The sequence below is a fragment of the Coregonus clupeaformis genome, chromosome 35 (assembly GCF_020615455.1).
Source record: "Coregonus clupeaformis isolate EN_2021a chromosome 35, ASM2061545v1, whole genome shotgun sequence".
Classification (NCBI taxonomy): Eukaryota; Metazoa; Chordata; class Actinopteri; order Salmoniformes; family Salmonidae; genus Coregonus; species Coregonus clupeaformis.
In genome coordinates this window covers 33,868,193-33,891,426 of record NC_059226.1, presented here as the reverse complement: position 1 = coordinate 33,891,426, position 23,234 = coordinate 33,868,193, and the positions used below count along the sequence as shown (strand labels likewise).

Below are 23,234 nucleotides of genomic sequence, written 5' to 3'. Positions count from 1 at the left end.
CAGAGGGTGGAAACTGAATCCCTCTAACATGGCGGTTAACACTCACAACTAACTAAGTGGTCAGAGAGATGTAACCACTGGAATTGACCCAAGGCATTACTCACACACACACTGCTGTGGTACAATCGCATGTGTCAAATATCACTGAGTTGATGGGGTGACCCAGCACACAGCATAGGAGCTGTGTGTGTGTGAGTGTGTGTGTGTGTGTTTGTGTGTGTGTGTGTTGCTCACTCAGTTTGGAATTCACTTCAGGCACTTTCTGGGGCAAAAGGTGTCGACTAGGACCTGGGACCTCCCCTCATAGCTGTGACAATCCTGATGCTGGATATTTTGGGCAACTAGTATAAGTCTAGTAACACATGCCAGGAAGTCTAGGAATGTGAGGTTCTTGATCCATGTGAGGGCAGGAAGTCTAGCAATGTGAGGTTCTTGATCCATGTGAGGGCGGTCTAACTGAGGATTTTTCTTAGAGGATCTGTAAAAGTAAAAAAGTAAAGCAAAAGGTAATGTAACACAGCATTCAGAGCCTGATCTCTGGTGATGTTTTATTAGATAATGTGGAAAAAGCCCCGGGGCTGTACCCGCTCCATAAGTAGAACCAAATCAAATGGCCTCACTGACTCCCTGGCTGTCTGATCGATCTTCTGACTTCCCCTCATGCTGTCAGACTCCTGCCCACAGCTGGAAACAAATTGTTATATTGTTGAATAAATGTGTTTCTGTGGAAGATACGAACACTCTCATTTCTAGGTATACTGATGATATATATGAATATATTTTGAATGTCTTCCTGAGTCGATTTAGGGGTTGTGTCTTTCTACTGTAACTCTAACAACCACTGAGTAGACATTCTATCCCCTCTGGAGTTGTGGACTATGGGGGGTGGTTACGTAATATGTGCTAGCCTGTAGTGCAGAGGACAAAACGGCATCAGAGCACACAGCTGCTATTATCAACACAATCTATGAATGAAGCAAATGACCTGGGAATTTCATGTCACTGACCACCTTCCGGAGACACTTGAAACCCTACCTCTTTAAGGAATACCTGGAATAGTATAAAGCAATCCTTCTACCCCCCCAAAAAAAAGAAGTAAAAAAGTGGTTGTCCCACTTGCTATCATAAGTTGAATGCACCAATTTGTAAGTCGCTCTGGATAAGAGCGTCTGCTAAACGATTTAAATGTAAATGTAAATGTAAACTCTGAATAAAAACGCATCATAAAAAGGTTTGCTGGGGTGGGGGTGTGCTCTTTCTGAGTCTCTCTGTCCTCTTTCTCTTTTAGACTTTGACTATATGTTAAGATTCACATTGCCATGCTTGTGTACGAATCAACACAAGTTACAAATGCGCACACTATAACACTAAAGATAGTTTTTAGTACAACTGAATTAATTTCAAAAGCTTAACATTGTCCCGTCAGTAGTCTGCAGTTCAGGACCATATTATAACTGTCCTCTTTTTCCATAGTTTACCAAAGTGAAGCGTTCCTTCCATGCCTGTCTTTGAAAATGATTTCCAACAGAGGAGGGGGATTAATATAGCTTGGTGTCTCTGCGGGCTTGGCAAAACTTTTCAGCCAGTCAAGTTTGGTGAATTAATGTAAATGGATGGTGTGAGCTCTGACAGCGAACAGCTTGGAATCTGGGCCATTGGTCAAAATTTGGGGGAGCCTGCTACACAACCAGCCCCCGTCCAGTTCATTCTATCAGGGCTTCTCTCTCTCTCTCTCTCTCTCTCTCTCTCTCTCTCTCTCTCTCTCTCTCTCTCTCTCTCTCTCTCTCTCTCTCTCTCTCTCTCTCTCTCTCTCTCTCTCTCTCTCTCTCTCTCTCTCTCTCTCTCTCTCTCTCTCTCTCTCTCTCTCTCTCTCTCTCTCTCTCTCTCTCTCTCTCTCTCTCTCTCTCTCTGATGCAGGGTATGTGGGTCAAAAACTGACATCCTTGGCAAAATCTACCCACTTAGAAATTAGATATTTTCCACACCTTATGCAAACATAGATACCGCTTTCTAATGGCACTGTATAGGCTGGGGCCTGCTGTTGTTAGACGAAGGCTCAAATATGTATATACCTATACTGTAACTTAACCACTTGTAATTGATGTGGTTCACATTCAACAAACACCAATCATTCCGTTTCAATAGTTTTTGAGGATTTCTATAATTTTTTTATTGAAAAAGACTAAACAAAATTGTCACAGACATAATAATAATATTATTATCAACAACTGCAATATTAATATGTATCTACAATATAATTCACAAAATAAAAAAAATCTGTACAACTTCTGGTTTGTGCTGGACATTATAGGAAGACTCTGATAGAAAAATAGACCCAAATTAAGAAGATTAAAGGTACATAGAAGGGATGAATGAAACGGGGCCATACCAGTGACTAACCTGGCATCACCGTATGAGAACCCAATATGAAACGGGGCCATACCAGTGACTAACCTGGCATCACCGTATGAGAACCCAATATGAAACGGGGCCATACCAGTGACTAACCTGGCATCACCGTATGAGAACCCAATATGAAACGGGGCCATACCAGTGACTAACCTGGTATCACCGTATGAGAACCCAATATGAAACGGGGCCATACCAGTGACTAACCTGGCATCACCGTATGAGAACCCAATATGAAACGGGGCCATACCAGGTGACTAACCTGGCATCACCGTATGAGAACCCAATACACACAAACTCTGTCATGGGGATACAGTGTATCTGACCTCCATGGACATTCTCTTATATTTAATCTTATACACATTTTCTTATTAAGAATTTGCTACTAATAAAAAACAAAACATTTGTATTTGCATGTGTGTTTGCCTATATTAATGACATAGACAATAAAAAGTGACACTTTTGAGCAAGTTGCAAACAATTTCCACACTAAATGTACATTCGGAGTACAGTTTGTGCATGTCTACGGTAACACATTGTGAAGAATAAAAAGCCAGAATAAAAAGCTCCATATTTTTGTACGACTATAACTCGTCTAGTGCGTGTGCATTAGTGTGTACGTTTGTGTGCCTGTGTGCGTGTACACATTTCTGTCTGTCTGTTCAGCTTTTATGTTCCGCACTGTCTGTGTCTGAAAGATAAGAGACCTTGTCCGCCTCATACCCTATGCACGATGCCTTAAAGCAATGTGACAAAACAAAGTGCTGGTCCTTTCAGAGTTGACAAAACAACAGCTCTGCTCCCTCTTCACAAGACCCATCACACACTAGTCTTTCCAGACCTAGAGTAACAGCACTGAACATTGTTAACATTGTGGGAGGTAACCCGTCTGCCTAAGGAGACTAATCACACACAGAAAAGTAACAAGGTTTGTAATGTCCCCAGTCAGACAAGGCCAAAACACTGATCTAAATACACAGTAGTAGCCGACATTATATGATAACAGATGGTTTAAAATCAACAACAACAAAAAAGAACAGATGGTTATGGTTGTCTTTCATTTGGCTTCACGCAAAAATGTAATTAAAGAAAGGTTTCTACTGTCAGTGTCATGGAATGGGAGGTTCTCTTGAAGAGGAAAGTGCACCGTAACTTTGGATAACTGTTAACACACTGATAGAATCAGGTCTTTCTACATGGTTTTGAATTAACTACCTCTCCATTTTTACTTTTATTCAAAATTGATACTTTTAATAGACAAATAATACATTTGGGTTCCTACGTTTCCTTCTAACCATACAATATGTAACTTAGCAGCACGTTATTACCTATATTCATCTTCCCACTCCCTTCCAGCTTTCTAGCTCAGGGTGTCTGGATCCTGAGGGGTCTGGCCTGACACACAAGCCCAGGATGACGTACAGAAGGAGACCGAGATGATGTCATAAAAGATGGGAGCTAAGTGTTCTAATCGAATTCATTCAGGTCCATAGATGCGGTAAAGGAGGATCGCAGACGTGTTCGTGAGAGTCTCCCCTTTCCACAGTTGGGTCATATTAGTTTGTAGCTCAAACGGTTCGGACACTACAGACAGAAGTTGGCACATCAGCATTACTGACTTCAGACAAGTCCCGTGGGGCTTGTGGGGGTCGTAGAGCAAAACGGAGATCACCATCGTGTTTCCATAGAGTGGTTATATTAGTTTGTAGGCCAAACCATTCGGACGCTACAAACGTTTTCGTGAGAAGACCGATTTTCGGTCAAGCAAAAAATATATCTCTAGCTTAAAGTGACGGATTTTGATGGGGATTTTTAAAATTATGTTACTTAGATTGACGCACGGGTGAATTACTTAGATTGATGCAAGGATTAAATCCGATTTGGATATATTTGGCTGTTTTCGTAGAAGTCGTAGAAGTTTAGAAGAAGTGACTGCTAAATGCTAACTCCCGTTCGTATAAGCTGGTAAGCATAGCTAGCATACCGAAATAGGTGGTGGTAGTCAAAATCGTTTTTTAACTGTAATGCAGTTGATTGGAAACGATGACATGAACATGTGTTGGGGTTGACATCCATACAAACATTATACTCCCATTTTTACCTCAACATAGTGTGAAATACAGTGCCTTCAGAAAGTATTCACACACACCCCTTGACCTTTTCCACATTTTGTTGTGTTTACCCTGAATTTTAAATTGATTACATTTTGATTTTGTGTCACTGGCCTACATACAATAACTCATAATGTCAAAGTGGCATTTTTAACAAATTAATAAAACATTTAAAGCTGAAACGTCTTGAGTCAATAAGTATTCAACTTCTTTGTTATAGCAAGCCTAAATACAGTGCCCACCATAATTATTGGGACAACTAAGCATTTTTCCGTCTTTTGGCTCTATACTCAAAAAGTTTGGACTTGAAATCAAACAATGAATATGAGGTTAGAGTGCAGACTGTCAGCTATCATTTGAGGGTAATTTCATCCATATCGGGTGAGCCGTTTAGAAATTACTGCACTTTTTGTACACAGTCCCCCCATTTTAGTGGAACAAAAGTATTGGGACAAATTGAATTACATGTGTATTAAAGTAGAAAAAGTTAAGTATTTGGTCCCATCAAGCTTGTGACTCTACACATGTATTTGGAAGCATTTGCTCATTGATTTGATTGTGTTTCAGATTATTTTGTGCCCAATAGAAATGAATGGTAAATAATGTATTGTGTCATTTTGGAGACACTTTTATTGTAAATAAGAATATAATATGTTTCTAAAAACATCCACATGAATGTGGATGCTAACATGATTACAGATAATCCTGAATTAATTGTGAATAATGATGAGTAAGAAAGTTACAGACGCACAAATATCATACCCCCAAGACATGGTAACCTCTCACCATTACAATAACAGTGGAGGTTAGTATTTTTTGGGGGGTATGATATTTGTGCGTCTGTAACTTTCTCACTCTTCATTATTCACGATTCATTCAGACTCACAGCTGTAATCGCTGCCAAAGGTGATTCTGAAATGTATTGACTCAGGGTGTGAATACTTATGTAAATGAGATATTTATGTATTTCATTTTCAATAAATTAGCAGACATTTCTAAAAACATGTTTTCACTTTGTCATTATGGGGTATTGTGTGTATATAGGTGAGAGAGAAAAAAATATTGAATACATTTCGAATTCAGACTGTAACACAACAAAATGTGGAAAAAGTCAAGGGGTATGAATACTTTCTGAAGGCACTGTACACCTATAAAAATTGCCTTGATGTAGGCAGATTTTGCTAGGGGGCAATGAGGAGACTCGGGAGCTTTCCCCCACGGCCCTTTCCCCCACGCGTATCCATGGCAATGCCATTGTTTTGGCCCAGTTCAATTGACCTCTTTAACGCATCTATTCAGTGGGAGTTCCGTTGAATGAAATCACTGTCTTATCCTTCTTCACCTCATCCTAGGTTAGCGTTTCCCAAACTAAGGATCGCTACCCCATGTGTGGTTTCCTGATTTGAAAATGGGGTCATGAGAGAAAAGGAAATAAAATAAACAACATCGTGCTAGGTTCATAGAACCGGGGTTAAGTCAGTAACCTCCATTTGCTGCTGGATGCGATTGTAATAAACAGAGCGGTTTGTGTTTTCTTCCTACAAATGAGGCTCTATCTTTTAACCGTTTAAGCTACACAATATTATGACCCCATCACTGAAAGATAAGACTCTCAGGAACACATCCTGTATGTGTCTTATGTTTCCCTCTGAACACAATCTGTGCAGGACTCATTATGACAGAGTGGACAAGACCAGGCACTAAATCAGACTGGGGGAAAATAACATAATCAATGATGATGTTCTTTTCTACACAGAAGATCATACATAATTATTGCCTGATGATCTTCTGAACTTCCCAATACCTTTCTGATGCATTTCAGTCACTTGAAACTATACTTCCTTCAAAAGTACTGTCAGACTGATTTGTAATAGACTGTCATAGCCCACATTTAAAAAGTAAACATTGGCCATCAACTACATCACTTTTTTCACATGGTGGGGTCGTGAACAATTTTGGATATCAAAATGGGGTTGCGGGCAAAAACAGTTTGGGATCCCCTGTCCTAGGTACCCCTGGACCGTATTGCACATTAAAAAGCATTTCATTGAGATGTATCTTCATGCCGGTTTATATGACACCTCTTGCACTGTGAGCTGTTTTAAAGCCAAATTTCAAGTGATGGCTCACGTTACTGAGACTTGTGTTAAGGCTCACGTTGCAAAATGTGCTATACAGATGTAGGATCTTAACTTTGACCACTCTGTTGTTGCTGAGAATATTTATGCACTGGAGGAATGCAGATGAGCTTGCCGATTTACATACATTCACTGAAAACCTGCACTAACACACAGTTATATTAACAGTATTGCACTTTTCATGTAGCCTAACTTTAGCCAGCTAATAGCCTAACCACCGATCAAGCAACATTACATTGGTGGAAAATACTAAATGTTTAAATCCTGTTGCTGCAGGATTATTTTGCTGTGACAATACTGGTCAAATTAAGATCCTACATCTGTACTAAGACAACAAGAAGATGGACTGAAGCATAACGTACAGTACCACACTCATATGAGCTATGCAGCGCTAGATACATACATGCACAGATGCACAGATGCACGCACCACACACACACACACACACACACACACACACCATAGATGGGGTTGTTTCCATTGAGGAATAATACCTGTTTGAAAACTGTGGCCAAATTAGTGGTATTACATATAATCTTCAAAGATTATTTTAAAAGGGTGACAAACAAAAATAAATACTTTTTGTACAGAGATTAAGCTGTGACATCAAACAGATTAAGCTGTGTATACTTTTAGATTGTCAAACTGTGCAACAGTAAAATGAAGAAAATAACTCCATACTGTAGCTACATCTCTTGGTATCTAACTGACACAATCTTTTACACCAAAAAAGTATCTCTTCCCTTTGTTCTGGATAACATACATTTCCACAGCTATTTGGAAAGTTGAGAACACAATAAGATAGGCTGGTTGATTGGGAATACAACACTCCTCCCCTGCTACGAACACTATCCCTCTCCAGCCACCATTAATTAGTCCAAGTAAACAAACACTAAGCTAATTCAAAATGGCCGCTGCAGCGAGGCAGCTCATATTTACAAAATATGCAAAATGGGACCATCTCTTTGGTTGTAGCAGGTAGCGTTTACAGCGATTAAACTGTAGTAAACTGTAGTATACTGTAGAATACTATACTCCACACTGTAGTATCCCACGATCGTGTAGTGCTATGGAATTTTGTAGTATACTGTAGAAAACTATACTACACATTTTAATATCCCTCGATCATGTAGTGCAAGGATCATAAACTAGGGCTGATTTTTTCTTGAGCGGATGGTCGGGGGACCGGAACATAATTACAAATAATTTGTAGACTGCAAAATATAAAGCCCAAAAATATATAATATTTGACTAAAACATAATAATTTCAAACCTTGCTTACATTTGTATACGATCACGTGTCTATTATGCGTGGGAATAGTTGGGAACAGATTTCCCAAATAAAAATCACTGGGAACTGATTTCCTGGTGTTTTTACAGCCTTTTATGTCCAAAATTATAAATAATGAAAAATATGTTAATTTCAATTTATTTTGCTCAGAAAACTTGGGGGGCCAAAAAAAGCCACCGGGCCACCAGTTGAGGAACCCTGATGTAGTGCTTACTATATCATTTTTGAGTAGACTGTAGAATACTACAGTACACATTGTATTGGTATCCTAATACTGAATTTGCATATGTCCTGCACATTCCCCTCCCCCATGTCACAATTTGTGCCACCCATAGACCACATATGACAAAAGAATAATAAAACAAAAACACTATAGTAAGTACTACAGTATACTACAGTAATATCTGCAAAACACTACTACCTAACCCGTCTCATTCCTATAGTGCCACGGGCCAGAAGAGCCACCAACTCCTCTCAGTCAAGCTACCATCGCCTCCCACCAGACGAGGGACTTGTGTAAAGAGAATAAATAATATTGCATCATTTTCTCTGGTCTGTTAATTCTGTATTCGTTTGTGTTTGAGTGTCTTGCTCAGAAAATGACACCCACCTCAGTCAATCCATCCTGCAGTAGTACAGAAAGCCGCTAGGAGCAAAGGTCAAACCTATCATAGTAGTATTTCATGTAGTATTTCCCCCCTAACTTCTCTGCAGTCATATTTCTGATTCTCGTCTTAGAGGCCTTGCTTCTGAAGGCATCGTCGGATTCCTGGTATCCTGATCGTGTTCAGAATGTACAGAGACTGTGTCTGTGTTTGTCTCCACCAGTGCTGCATTCTCAATAGCACCCTGATCCTCCATTTTTACCTCCTTCTCCTCCTTCTCCTCCTCATCCTCCTCTTTCTCCTCGTCAAACGCCTCCTCCATCTCCACTTTTTCAAGGGCCACCTCGTTCTCGTAACAGAAGGAGTTGGAGCTAGAGACCAGGGACTTCTTCTCGGCCAGGTCCCTGGCACTACACTGGGGCGTGCTGGGCACCTCGTAGGTTTTCTCGAAGCGCGAGTAGTCCACTTTGTAGTAGTTATTCTCCTCGAACAGGACTGGCTCGAAGCGGTGGCCCCAGAGAACCTCGCTGGCCACGTAGGAGCTGCGGCACTGGGTGGTCATGGCCGTGGCTTCCACCATACCTTCCAGGATCACCACCATCTCAAACTGGGACGTCTCCAGCTCCTGCTTGCTCATCTCGTACAAGGGGCTGTCCTCGTCGATTTCGTGGACGATGGTGATGGGCGACACCAGGAAGATGCGGTCGACGCCGCTGTCGAAGCCCACGTCGATGTCCATCTGGTCCAGGGGGATGTACTCGCCTTCGGCTGTGGTGCGCGTCCTGAGGAGGTGGGCGCGAACGTGGGCCTCCACCAGGTGGCTCTTGCGCAGGTTCCCCACACGCCACATCAGACACAGCTTGCTGTCCCGCATGGCCACCGTGGCGTAGTGGCTGAAGATCAGCGTCTCATTCCTCTTCTTGGGCTTGGCCATCTTAGCCATGACGGCGCCAATGATGAAGGCGTCGATGATGCAGCCGAAGATGCTCTGGAAGACCACCATGAAGACGGCCACAGGACACTCCTCGGTGACGTAGCGGTAGCCGTAGCCAATGGTGGTCTGCGTCTCCACGGAGAAGAGGAAGGCGGCGGTGAAGCTGTTGACGTTGGACACGCACATCTGCGTCTCATTCTCCAAGTCGCCGTAGGAGAGCGCTACCAGCCAGAAGACGAAGCCGAAGAAGAGCCAGGAGAGGAGAAAGGACAGGCAGAAGATGATCAGCATCCAGCGCCAGCGGATGTCCACGCAGGTGGTGAACAGGTCGGCAAGGTAGCGCTGGCCCTTCTCGCTCATGTTGATAAACTGCACGTTGCAGTGGCCGTCCTTCTGGACGAAGCGGCTCACAGTCTGCTGCTGCGCCGTGTCCGCCTTGGCCACCGTGCCGTTGCCGTAGCCGTTGGGCACGGCGGCGATGGCGGCCAGCTTCATGCCGTCTTCCTCGGAGGAGACGATGCTGTAGCGGTGGCTTCGCAGGCTCCCCATGGCTTCCCCCTGGGAGGAGGAGCAGCTGGGCACAACCGCTGCTTCTGCTCTGGAAAACAGTCTGAGTTTTTGGTAGAAGCGTTGGAGAAACAGTTTTGAACGCTCGCGGGGACCCACTAAGATAGGAAATGTGGAGGGCAGGACTGTAGAGTCCTAGGGAGTTGGATGATGAAAAGCTGCCCCTGCTGCTGTTGCACCTGGGCTTCTCCAGAGGAGAGCTGTGCTGGCAAGGGGCCTGCTCAGTCCTCCTCTCTTATGGGTGTCTTGGACCTCATCAGTGAAGTGGGCTAAAGAAAAGGACAAGCAGAAAGAAAAGGCTGTGTTAAGACTGATTGGTGGAACCAGGCGAAAAGATCAGCGGCGTTCGATGTGTGGTTACCTGTTGTCTAAATTATGCATTCAAAAGGTGCCATCACCACAACTTGAATATTCATACAGAAGTAAATACATTCTACTTTACATTTTAGAATATTTAAGTAAACGTTGGGCTCAGGGATTGTAGACATCACACAGACTTTTTTATTCCAGTTCTGTGGCAGCTGACAAGGTAACAGATCCTGTCTGCTCTGCTTACTGCTGGTATTAATTAGGTTAGGTCAGCCAATTGAAAGCTGAGTCAAATTGATCAAGTTCATGTTAATCAAACAAGTCATTGGAGCACACAGGAGGTTGGTGGCACCTTAATTGTGGAGGACGGGCTAGTGGTAATGACTGGAGCGGAATTATTTACAAGTTAAATAGTCATATTTAAGTCAATATTTTCTGTGGGATCTTTCAATTATCTACTATGGGATCAACCCAGAGAGCTAAAATAAAACTAGGATAGAATAACACCTGTTCAGTTTCTTCTTCTAATTCAACAACTTCTACAACTTAATCATGTAATCAGGTTTAAAGAGCCTACCTGTAAACAAGCTCTACACAGGATGGTCTCTTTTAAAGCAACAATAACCTTGCAGTGCATACAACAGAGCAACAAGGACAACTGAATTAGAAAGCAAACTAACTATCGACTGCATTTGTGTGGGCCTGAGAGAGCCATTAGAATGCACCACAGGGTATGAATTACTATCTGCCGGCATATTTCCACCCTAATGCCAAAACAACTACCAGTCATTTGAACCACTGTCACAGAGAGAAGGTCAAGATGTTATTTGGATGAAGTCCCGTGTGAGAGGCAGTCGGTTGCACACAAGGGTTATTTTGGTTGGCCCTTGTGGGTTGAAAATACACTTTCATATCTCGTTATGAGGTATAATCTGTCTTGTCCAATGAAACATACTGGAAAGTGAATACGTGTCCGCACTCTCAAAGTCCCTTGGTGTAAACACTTGGTATTTAGAGTAAGCTTTTACTAATTGATTTACACTAAGTAGGCCTTTTGATTGTAAAAGATAAAAGCTCTAAAGTAACAGAGATCAGTGTGTATAATTTAATGAACTTACTTCTCCATTGAAAATGTTGCACACTTGCAACCTGGCACCTACTACCATACCCGTTCAAAGGCACTTAAATCTTTTGTCTTACCCATTCACCCTCTGAATGGCACACATACACAATCCATGTCTCAATTGTCTCAAGGCCTAAAAATCCTTCTTTAACCTTTCGACCCCTTCATCTACACTGATTGAAGTGGATTTAAAAAGTGACATGAATAAGGGATCATAGCTTTCACCTGGATTCACTTGGTCAGTCTATGTCATGGAAAGAGCAGGTGTTCCTAATGTTTTGGACACTCGGTGTAGAACCTCTAAACAAATAAAATGTGGGGACTTTGAAACGGAAATGAAACATACTAGATAGTGAATACGTGTCCGCACTCTCAAAGTCCCTTGGCGTAAACACTTGGTATTTAGAGTAAGCTATTACAAATTGATTTACACTAAGTAGGCCTTTTGACTGTAAAAGATAAAAGCTCTAAAGTAGCAGAAATCAGTGTGTATAATTTAATGAACATACTTTTCCCTTGAAAATATTGCACTCTTCACTGAATGTGGGGACTTTGAAATGTGCATGAGGACAAGAGAGTAATCTGTATCCTGGCAAGAGATGCAGCAAAAGAGGTGGCTCTTATGGCATGTTAAAGACAACTGGGACTCTGGAAAAAAAGTTTTGAACGGTCATCTCCGATGGTCATCAGTACGAATAAAAAGTAAGAAAATGTATGCACTAACTACTGCATCATACAGACCAAAACTAGTTATTATTCCTAGTCGACCTGACAGTGACATGACAGAGATGAGAGAATTGGATGAGATGGTGCGTTCAAGACAACTGGGAACTCTGAAAAAAAAAACAAGCATCCAACTCTGAATTCCAAGTCGGAAACTCTGGCATCTTTCTAGAACTCAGACTTTCCAACCTGAAGATCACTGACATCATGATTTGACATCGTTTTTCCCCGAGTTCCTAGTTGTCTTGAAAGCACCATCTCATCCAACTCCATCATCTCTGTTTTGCTCATCCAGTGATGTCACAGTCAGGTTGACTAGGAATAGAAACGAGTGTTTATCTGCATGGGAGTATGGGGCTTAATTTGTTACAACTCCCGGGGCGCTATGCATATATACTGTCCCCAAAAACCTCATGAAATGCAGATGTACAAATACAGTGCATTCGGGAAAGTATTCAGACCCCTTGACTTTTTTTCACATTTTGTTACGTTACAGCCTTATTCTAAAATGTATTAAATATTTTTTCCCCTCATCAATCTATACAGAATACCCATAATGACGAAGCGAAAAACAGGTTTTCAGACATTTTTGCAAATGTATAGAAATTAAAAAAATGAAATACCTTATTTACATAAGTATTCAGACCCTTTGCTATGAGACTCGAAATTGAGCTCAGGTGCATCCTGTTTCCATTGATCATCCTTGAGATGTTTCTACAACTCGATTGTAGTCCACCTGTGGTAAATTCAATTGATTGGACATGATTTGGAAAGGCACACACCTGTCTATATAAGGTTCCAGTTGACAGTGCATGTCAGAGCAGAAACCAAGCCATGAGGTCGAAGGAATTGTCGAAGAGCTCCGAGACAGGATTGTGTCAAGGCACAGATCTGGGGAAGGGTACAAAAAAATGTCTGCAGCATTGAAGGTACCCAAGAACACAGTGGCCTCCATCATTCTTAAATGGAAGAAGTTTGGAACCACCAAGACTCTTCCTGGAGCTGGTTGCCTGGCCAAACTGAGCAATCGGGGGAGAAGGGCCTTGGTCAGGGAGGTGACCAAGAACCCGAGGGTCACTCTGACAGAGCTCCAGAGTTCCTCTGTGGAGATGGGAGAATCTTCCAGAAGGTCAACCATCTCTGAAGCACTCCACCAATCAGGCCTTTATGGTAGAGTGGCCAGACAGAAGCCACTCCTCAGTAAAAGGGACATGACAGCCCGCTTGGATTTCACCAAAAGGCACCTAAAGACTCTCAGACCTTGAGAAACAAGATTCTCTGGTTTGATGAAACCAAGATTGAACTCTTTGGCCTGAATGCCAAGCGTCACGTCTCGAGGAAACCTGGCACCATCCCTACGGTGAAGCCAGGTGGTGACAGCATCATGCTGTGGCGATGTATTTCAGAGGCAGGGACTGGGAGACTAGTCAGGGTCGAGGGAAAGATGAACAGAGCAAGGTACAGAGAGATCCTTGATGAAAATCTGCTCCAGAGCGCTCAGGACCTCAGACTGGGGCGAAGGTTCACCTTCCAACAGGACAACGACCCTAAGCACACAGCCAAGACAACGCAGGAGTGGCTTCGGGACCAGTCTCTGAATGTCCTTGAGTGGCCCAGCCATAGACTGGCCTTGAACCCGATCGAACATCTCTGGAGAGACCTGAAAATAGCTGTGCAGCGAGGCTCCCCATCAAACCTGACTAAGCTTGCGAGGATCTGCAGAGAAGAATGGGAGAAACTACCCAAATACAGGTGTGCCAAGCTTGTAGCGTCATACCCAAGAAGACTCGAGGCTGTAATCACTGCCAAAGGTGCTTCAACAAAGTACTGAGTAAAAGGTCTAAATACTTATTTAAATGTGATATTTCAGTTTTTATTTTTTAGAAATGTGTTAAAATTTCTACAACCCAGTTTTTGCTTTGTCATTATGGGGTATTGTGTGCAGAATGATGAGGAAAAACATATATTTAATCAATTTTAGAATAAGGCTGTAACATAACAAAATGTGGAAAAAGTCAAGGGGTCTGATTACTTTCCAAATGCACTGCATTTGTACATCTGCATTTCATGAGGTTTTCGGTTTATATTTCATGTAGCGACGTATAACCCATAGGCTTGGCCTACTATCCTGAGAGAGATAGAGGCTGGTTCACTGTGAATGAGCTTCATATGGGACGTACTAATCTTCTCCAACTAACTAACCACACCACCACACACCACACCCTATTACAATTAACAGGCCAATCAGACCGCTACCACCTCATAATCACTATGCTTCCTTGCTATCTAACAAGTCATTTGGCCCCACTGACCATCTACCAATACCTGCGTTACACCACAACACCAATGCCACTAACTGCATTGACTCAAGGCTAAAACAAAAGTAATGATGAAAGAATAAACCAATGGAAAGATATACTGTATACACTGACAAAATATGACAGACTAAGAACATGAACATCAGAGACCAGCAAAGACACTGGCTACAGTATCAAACCGATACAGCCTACTGAGTCCAAAAGGTCAGGGAGAACCAATAAGACTGGGGTGGAAGTCAACAGCATGCCTCAGTCACACCCACTCTGTTTCCTCAAATTAAATCTGTAAACCATGTCATTGTGAAGTCCATTCATTAGATTCCACATCAACCCTTATCTAACCAGGTCATCAGAGTGTGACTGTATGCACTGGGCTTAGCTGCACCACACAGACTGCAACTGTTTAGTTTGCCTGCGTGCAATTAGGACAGCACCAGCTGAGACAGATGGAAACTGGTTACATAAACCTGCTCGTTTTTTAAATTTGTATTATTGCAAAGAATTGATCAATAATGTCTATCCAATATTCAGCAGCACTGCAGCACCATTCATTATGGCATGACCTGCTACTATGGGATGTCAGGGTTGACAGTTGGCTTTATTTAGTTGTTTTGAATCAGGTTGTTCAGAATGAACATTATAATTCAGATAAATACTTTTCCTAGCCTAACTTTAAATTCGGATCATAATCAAATAAGTGTACCCTAATATATTTAGGTAGGTTAGACCGACTGTCATAATTTGTGCATAGGTCTATAACGGAAAAATCAAATACAGAAACATACCCTAAGAAACAGAGATGAATAAACACTGATTAATTAATAATAATTTATTGACATGGTTGTTTTTCTGAAGCAATGAGTGCAGGCTACTCGGCATAATCATATCAACTTGGGCTAGCATATAGGCTACTTTTTTCTCTGCGTGACAGGTGCACTAAAGGAAAAAAGTAACGGTTTATGTTTCATTGTCAAGTCAATACACTTTCCAACTGATACCTCGGCTATTCATTGGCTATGCGAAGCTTATTATCTTTGGACTCAAATTAAACACACTTCAATCTCGCTGACGCATCGATACCCACACACGTAGTAGCCTATAACGCAGAGGAGATTAAATTAACTCCCTAACTCTCTGAAGTATATCGAAAAAAGTGCTTGTGGAACACTATATAAATCTGACATGGCCTCATCAAAGACAGTAAAACTGAAATAAATAACTTTGCATGAACACTGTCTGAGCCTCTTTGGTTACATTTTAGATGATCACTCTTTGTAGAAATAAAGTAGGCTATGTCCGGTTCAATTTGTAAACTACAGAAGACTCGTTATCCACGGTTGCACGGTTATTCCCACAGCATAGACTACACCTTTACAATTAAGTAACGGGACATTGTTTACCTGTTGATCTTTCGAGAGCAAATCAGCGGTAATTTATTCTAATACATCCCAGGCCTCCAGGTAGGTTTTTGCGTTAATATCCACATTTGGGTTCCACCATTCATATTTGATATCCGGATAGACATCGTAATTACTGCCATCAACCTATTCAGCAATTACTGAAGAAGATCATTTGCTTTGCTTTTCACGGGCGTACTTTAAAAACACATGTGCCTATCTCCGCCCTGTCCTTGCAGTCGACCAATAAAAAGCTAAAGCACTTGTTTTGGACTCCAGCATCAAATAGGTCATGATGTTCAAAGCCCATGCGCGTACACGATTATAATAATAGACTGATGAAAGGCCTATTAAAAAGAGTACTACAATGTTGTTATAATAATATACATTATTAAAAAATATATATTTATTTTAATCAACCTTACAGTAATACGTTTATTAGGTCATCTCATATACATTTTTGAGTATACTAGTCTACATAGTTTATTAAGAAATGCTGGGCTTTCTAAAGATTATTGACTCTCAATGACAATATGCTCATCCATTCACCCATGATAAGTTGCTAATGGTGTTGCCCAATGTCTGTCTTACTTCATATAACTGAAATTGATGTTTCCATATCTCTGTAAAGTTGTTAATATACAGTACCAGTCAAACGTTTGGACACACCTATTCATTCCAGGGTTTTTCTTTATCTTGACAATTTTCTACATTGTAGAATAATAGTGAAGACATCAAAACTGAAATAACACATATGGAATCATGTAGTAACCAAAAAAGTGTTAAACAAATATTTGAGATTCTTCAAAGTAGCCACCCTTTGCCTTGATGACAGCTTTGCACACTCTTGGCATTCTCTCAACCAGCTTCATGAGGTAGTCACCTGGAATGCATTCCAGTTAACAGGTGTGCCTTGTTAAAAGTGAATTTGTGTTTTGAGCCAATCAGTTGTGTTGTGACAAGGTAGGGTTGGTATACAGAAGATAGCCCTATTTGGTAAAAGACCAAGTCCATAATATGGCAAGAACAGCTCAAATGAGAAACGACAGTCCATCATTACTTTAAGACATGAAGGTCAGTCAATACGGAACATTTCAAGAACAACAGGACAATGACCCAACACACCTCCAGGCTGTGTAAGGGCTATTTGACCAAGAAGGAGAGTGATGGAGTGCTGCATCAGATGACCTGGCCTCCACAATCACTCAACCTCAACCCAATTGAGATGGTTTGGGATGAGTTGAACCGCAGAGTGAAGGAAAAGCAGCCAACAAGTGCTCAGCATTTGTGGGAACTCCTTCAAGACTGTTGGAAAAACATTCCAGGTGAAGCTGGTTGAGAGAATGCCAAGAGTGTGCAAAGCTGTCATCAAGGCAAAGGGTGGCTACTTTGAAGAATCTAAAATCAAAAATATATTTTGATTTGTTTAACACTTTTTTGGTTACTACATGATTTCGTATGTGTTATTTCATAGTTTTGATGTCTTCACTATTATTCTACAATGTAGAAAATAGTCAAGATAAAGAAAAACCCTGGAATGAGTAGGTGTGTCCAAACTTTTGACTGGTACTGTATGTATTATAAGAGCGCACACACACACACACACACACACACACACACACACACACACACACACACACACACACACACACACACACACACACACACACACACACACACACACACACAGTTGAAGTTGGAAGTTTACATACACCTTAGCCAAATACATTTAAACTCAGTTTTTCACAATTCCTGATATTTAATCCTAGTAAAAAGTCCCTGTCTTAGGTCAGTTAGGATCACCACTTTATTTTAAGACTGTGAAATGTCAGAATAATAGTAGAAAATTATTTATTTCAGCTTTTATTTCTTTCATCACATTCCCAGTGGGTCAGAAGTTTACATACACTCAATTAGTATTTGGTAGCATTGCCTTTAAATTGTTTAACTTGGGTCAAACGTTTCGGGTAGCTTTCCACAAGCTTCCCACAATAAGTTCGGTGAATTTTGGCCGATTCCTCCTGACAGAGCTGGTGTAACTGAGTCAGGCTTGTAGGCCTCCTTGCTCGCACACGCTTTTTCAGTTCTGCCCACAAATGTTCTATGGGATTGAGGTCAGGGCTTTTTGATGGCCACTCCAATACCTTGACTGTGTTGTCCTTAAGCCATTTTGCCACAACTTTGGAAGTATGCTTGGGGTCATTGTCCATTTGGAAGACCCATTTGCGACCAAGCTTTGACTTCTTGACTGATGTCTTGAGATGTTGCTTCAATATATCCACATCATTTTCCTTCCTCATGATGCCATCTATTTTGTGAAGTGCACCAGTCCCTCCTGCAGCAAAGCACCCCCACAGCATGAAGCTGCCACCCACGTGCTTCACGGTTGGGATGGTCTTCTTCGGCTTGCAAGGTACCCCCTTTTCCCTCCAAACATAACGATGGTCATTATGGCCAAACAGTTCTATTTTTGTTTCATCAGACCAGAGGACATTTCTCCAAAAAGTACGATCTTTGTCCCCATGTGCAGTTGCAAACCGCAGTCTGGCTTTTTTATGGCGGTTTTGGAGCAGTGGCTTCTTCCTTGCTGAGCGGCCTTTCAGGTTATGTCGACATAGGACTCGTTTTACTGTGGATATAGATACTTTTGTACCTTCAGGCGTTTGGAAATTGTTCCCAAGGATGAACCAGCCTTGTGGATGTCTACAATTTTATTTTTGAGGTCTTGGCTGATTTCTTTTGATTTTCCCATGATGTCAAGCAAAGAGGCACTGAGTTTGAAGGTAGACCTTGAAATACATCCACAGATACACCTCCAATTACATTTAAGTCATTTAGCAGACGCTCTTATCCAGAGTGACTTACAAATTGGTGCATTCAACTTAGGATAGCCAGTGGGACAACCACATCTTGATCACAGTAAGTACACTTCTTCAAACAAGCAGCTGTGAGCAAAGTCAGTGCAATCAGGGACAACTACATCTCGATCACAATAAGTACATTTCTTTAAACAAGTCAGTGCTAGCAGGTGAAATAAGTCAGGTGTTAGTTTAGACAAAAGACAGAGGTAGTAAAGGGGGGGTAGAAGGATTACTATTATACTATTCCAGGTATTCCTTAAAGAGGTAGGGTTTCAAGTGTCTCCGGAAGGTGGTCAGTGACTCTGCTGTCCTGGCGTCGTGGGGGAGCTTGTTCCACCATTGGGCTGAGCGGGAACTGTGCTTCCGTAGAGGTAGGGGGGCTAGCAGGCCAGAGGTGGATGAACGTAGTGCCCTCGTTTGGGTGTCGGATCAGAGCCTGAAGGTAAGGAGGTGCCGTTCTCCTCACAGCTCCGTAGGCAACCACCATGGTTTTGTAGTAGATGCGAGCTTCAACTGGAAGCCAGTGGAGTGTGCGGAGGAGTGGGGTGACGTGAGAGAACTTGGGAAGGTTGAACACCAGACGGGCTGCAGCGTTCTGGATAAATTGCAGTGGTTTAATGGCACAGGCAGGGAGCCCAGCCAACAGCGAGTTGCAGTAATCCAGACGGGAGATGACAAGTGCCTGGATTAGGACCTGTGCCGCTTTCTGTGTAAGGTAGGGTTGTACTCTGAGAATGTTGTAGAGCATGAACCTGCAGGATTGGGTCACGCTTTGATGTTAGCAGAGAACGACAGGGTGTTGTCCAGGGTCACGCCAAGGTTCTTTGCACTCTGGGAGGAGGACACAATGGAGTTGTCAACCGTGATGGCGAGATCATGGAGCGGGCAGTCCTTCCCCGGGAGGAAGAGCAGCTCCGTCTTGCCGAGGTTCAGCTTGAGGTGGTGATCTGACATCCACACTGATATGTCTGCCAGACATGCAGCGATGCGATTCGCCACATGGTTATCAGAAGGGGGAAAGGAGAAAATTAATTGTGTGTCGTCTGCGTAGCAATGATAGGAGATACCATGTGAGGATATGACAGAGCCAAGTGACTTGGTGTATAGAGAGAATAGGAGAGGGCCTAGAACTGAGCCCTGGGGGACACCAGTGGTGAGAGCACGTGGTGCGGAGACAGATTCTCGCCACGCCACCTGGTAGGAGCGACCTGTCAGGTAGGACGCAATCCAAGAGTGAGCAGCGCTGGAGATGCCCAACTCGGAGAGGGTGGAGAGGAGGATCTGATGGTTCACATTATCAAAGGCAGCAGATAGGTCTAGAAGGATAAGAGCAGAGGAGAGAGAGTTAGCTTTGGCAGTGCGGAGAGCCTCCGTAACACAGAGAAGAGCAGTCTCAGTTGAATGACCAGTCTTGAAACCTGACTGGTTAGGATCAAGAAGGTCATTCTGAGAGAGATAGCAGGAGAGTTGGCTAGAGACGGCACGCTCAAGAGTTTTGGAGAGAAAAGAAAGAAGGGATACTGGTCTGTAGTTGTTGACATCGGAGGGATCGAGTGTAGGTTTTTTGAGGAGGGGTGCAACTCTCGCCCTCTTGAAGACGGAAGGGACATAGCCAGCGGTCAAGGATGAGTTGATGAGCGAGGTGAGGTAAGGGAGAAGGTCTCCGGAAATGGTCTGGAGAAGAGAGGAGGGGATAGGGTCAAGCGGGCAGGTTGTTGGGCGGCCGGCCGTCACAAGTCGCAAGATTTCATCTGGAGAGAGAGGGGAGAAAGAAGTCAAAGCATAGGGTAGGGCAGTGTGAGCAGTACCAGCGGTGTCATTTGACTTAATAAATGAGGATCGAATGTCGTCAACCTTCTTTTAAAAATGGTTGACGAAGTCATCCACAGAGAGGGAGGAGGGAGGGGGAGCTTCCTAGGGTTAGAGGCAGAGGCTTGAAATTTAGAGTGGTAGAAAGTGGCTTTAGCAGCAGAAACAGAGGAAGAAAAAGTAGAGAGGATGGAGTGAAAAGATGACAGGTCCGCAGGGAGTCTAGTTTTCCTCCATTTCCGCTCGGCTGCCCAGAGCCCTATTCTGTGAGCTCGCAATGAGTCGTCAAGCCACGGAGCAGGAGGGGAGGACCGAGCCGGCCGGGAGGATAGGGGACATAGAGATTCAAAAGATGTAGAAAGGGAGGAGAGGAGGGTCGAGGAGGCAGAATCAGGAGACCGGAGGGAGAAGGATTTAGCAGAGGGAAGAGATGATAGGATGGAAGAGGAGAGAGTAGCGGGAGAGAGAGAGCGAAGGTTGCGACGGCGCATTACCATCTGAGTAGGGGCAGAGTGAGTAGTGTTGGAGGAGAGCGAGAGAGAAAAGCATACAAAGTAGTGGTCGGAGACTTGGAGGGGAGTTGCAGTGAGATTAGTAGAAGAACAGCATCTAGTAAAGATGAAGTCAAGCGTATTGCCTGCCTTGTGAGTAGGGGGGGACGGTGAGAGGGTGAGGTCAAAAGAGGAAAGGAGTGGAAAGAATGAGGCAGAGAGAAATGAGTCGAAGGCAGACGTCGGCAAGTTAAAGTCACCCACAACTGTGAGAGGTGAGCCATCCTCAGGAAAGGAACTTATCAAGGCGTCAAGCTCATTGATGAACTCTCCAAGGGAACCTGGAGGGCGATAAATGACAAGGATGTTAAGCTTGAATGGGCTAGTGACTGTGACAGCATGGAATTCAAATGAGGAGATAGACAGATCGGTCAGGGGGAAAAGAGAGAATGTCCGCTTGGGAGAGATGAGGATTCCTGTGCCACCGCCGCGCTGACCAGATGCTCTCGGGGTATGCGAGAACACATGATCAGACGAGGAAAGAGCAGAAGGAGTAGCAGTGTTTTCTGTGGTAATCCATGTTTCCATCAGAGCCAAGAAGTCGAGAGACTGGAGGGTAGCATAGGCTGAGATGAACTCTGCCTTGTTGGCTGCTAAATGGCAGTTCCAGAGGCTGCCGGAGACCTGGAACTCCATGTGGGTCGTGCGCGCAGGGACCACCAGATTAGAGTGGTAGCAGCCACGCGGTGTGAAGCGTTTGTATGGCCTGTGCAGAGAGGAGAGAACAGGGATAGACAGACACATAGTTGACAGGCTACAGAAAAGGCTACAATAATGCAAAAGAGATCGGAATGAAATTAACTAAACATCTGGGGAAGCGAGAGAGCGGGGCCTCCCTCGACTAACTCCCGCAGAACAACTTGGCAGAACTGTCTTTGTTTCAGGGACAGTCTTCATTTTTTGACTCATGATGTCAATTAGCCTATCAGAAGCTTCTAAAGCCATGACATCATTTTCTGGAATTTTCCAAGCTGTTTAAAGGCACAGTCAACTTAGTGTATGTAAACTTCTGACCCACTGGAATTGTGATACAATAAGTTAAATAATCTGTCTGTAAACAATTGTTGGAAAAATTACTTGTGTCATGCACAAAGTAGATGTCCTAACCGACTTGCCAAAACGATAGTTTGTTAACAAGAAATTTGTGGAGTGGATGAAAAACTAGTTTTAATGACTCCAACCTAAGTGTATGTAAACTTTCGACTTCAACTGTACACACAGACACACACCCTGAACACAAGGTGGTGATATAGAGGTACTGGCGCAGTAGTCAGTGATAACTAACAGCTCTGTGTAGAGTGTGTAGCAGGTTGAATTAAACACATGGATTAGAAATGCATTGTAAACATATTGCATATGACTATTCACTAGAATGAACAATAATCTTCTTGACTTTCCACTAAAGAAACATGAAGGTATTTTTGTGTTTGAATAAAACTTTACGACCATCAGATCAGAAAAAAAGTATGTTTAATTTCATTTGGTGCACAGTCTGTCCATCACAACAAAGACGTTCAAATGAGGCCAGACCTCGGACGTCAGATGTGACTTCAACGTACACTTTGTTTATTTAACTGATAGAAAATAACATTTAGTTAAATTATTACATTCATAAAGGAAAGAACAAAGGAGTATAAAATATGATATAAAATAGTTATTTACAATGAAACTACCCTATTACAATTACTCAAGTCCTTTACTCAAGTCCTGTGCGATAATGTACTACATAATGATAATGTAATAATACGATAATGTACAGTGGGGAGAACAAGTATTTGATACACTGCCGATTTTGCAGGTTTTCCTACTTACAAAGCATGTAGAGGTCTGTAATTTTTTATCATAGGTACACTTCAACTGTGAGAGACGGAATCTAAAACAAAAATCCAGAAAATCACATTGTATGATTTTTAAGTAATGAATTTGCATTTTATTGCATGACATAAGTATTTGATACATCAGAAAAGCAGAACTTAATATTTGGTACAGAAACCTTTGTTTGCAATTACAGGGATCATACGTTTCCTGTAGGTCTTGACCAGGTTTGCACACACTGCAGCAGGGATTTTGGCCCACTCCTCAATACAG

General features: G+C 42.6%; 1 protein-coding gene across 1 annotated transcript; it reads right to left on the bottom strand.

The window, feature by feature from the left end:
- Positions 1 to 7,975: 7,975 nt before the first annotated feature.
- Positions 7,976 to 16,089, bottom strand: LOC121550736 (inward rectifier potassium channel 2-like). The gene is made up of 2 exons (XM_041863094.2): positions 15,929 to 16,089; positions 7,976 to 10,324 (listed from the first exon to the last, which is right to left on the bottom strand). The coding sequence occupies exon 2, from the start codon at positions 10,035 to 10,037 to the stop codon at positions 8,664 to 8,666; it is 1,374 nt and encodes a 457-aa protein (XP_041719028.2). The 5' UTR covers positions 10,038 to 10,324; positions 15,929 to 16,089; the 3' UTR covers positions 7,976 to 8,663.
- Positions 16,090 to 23,234: the final 7,145 nt, after the last annotated feature.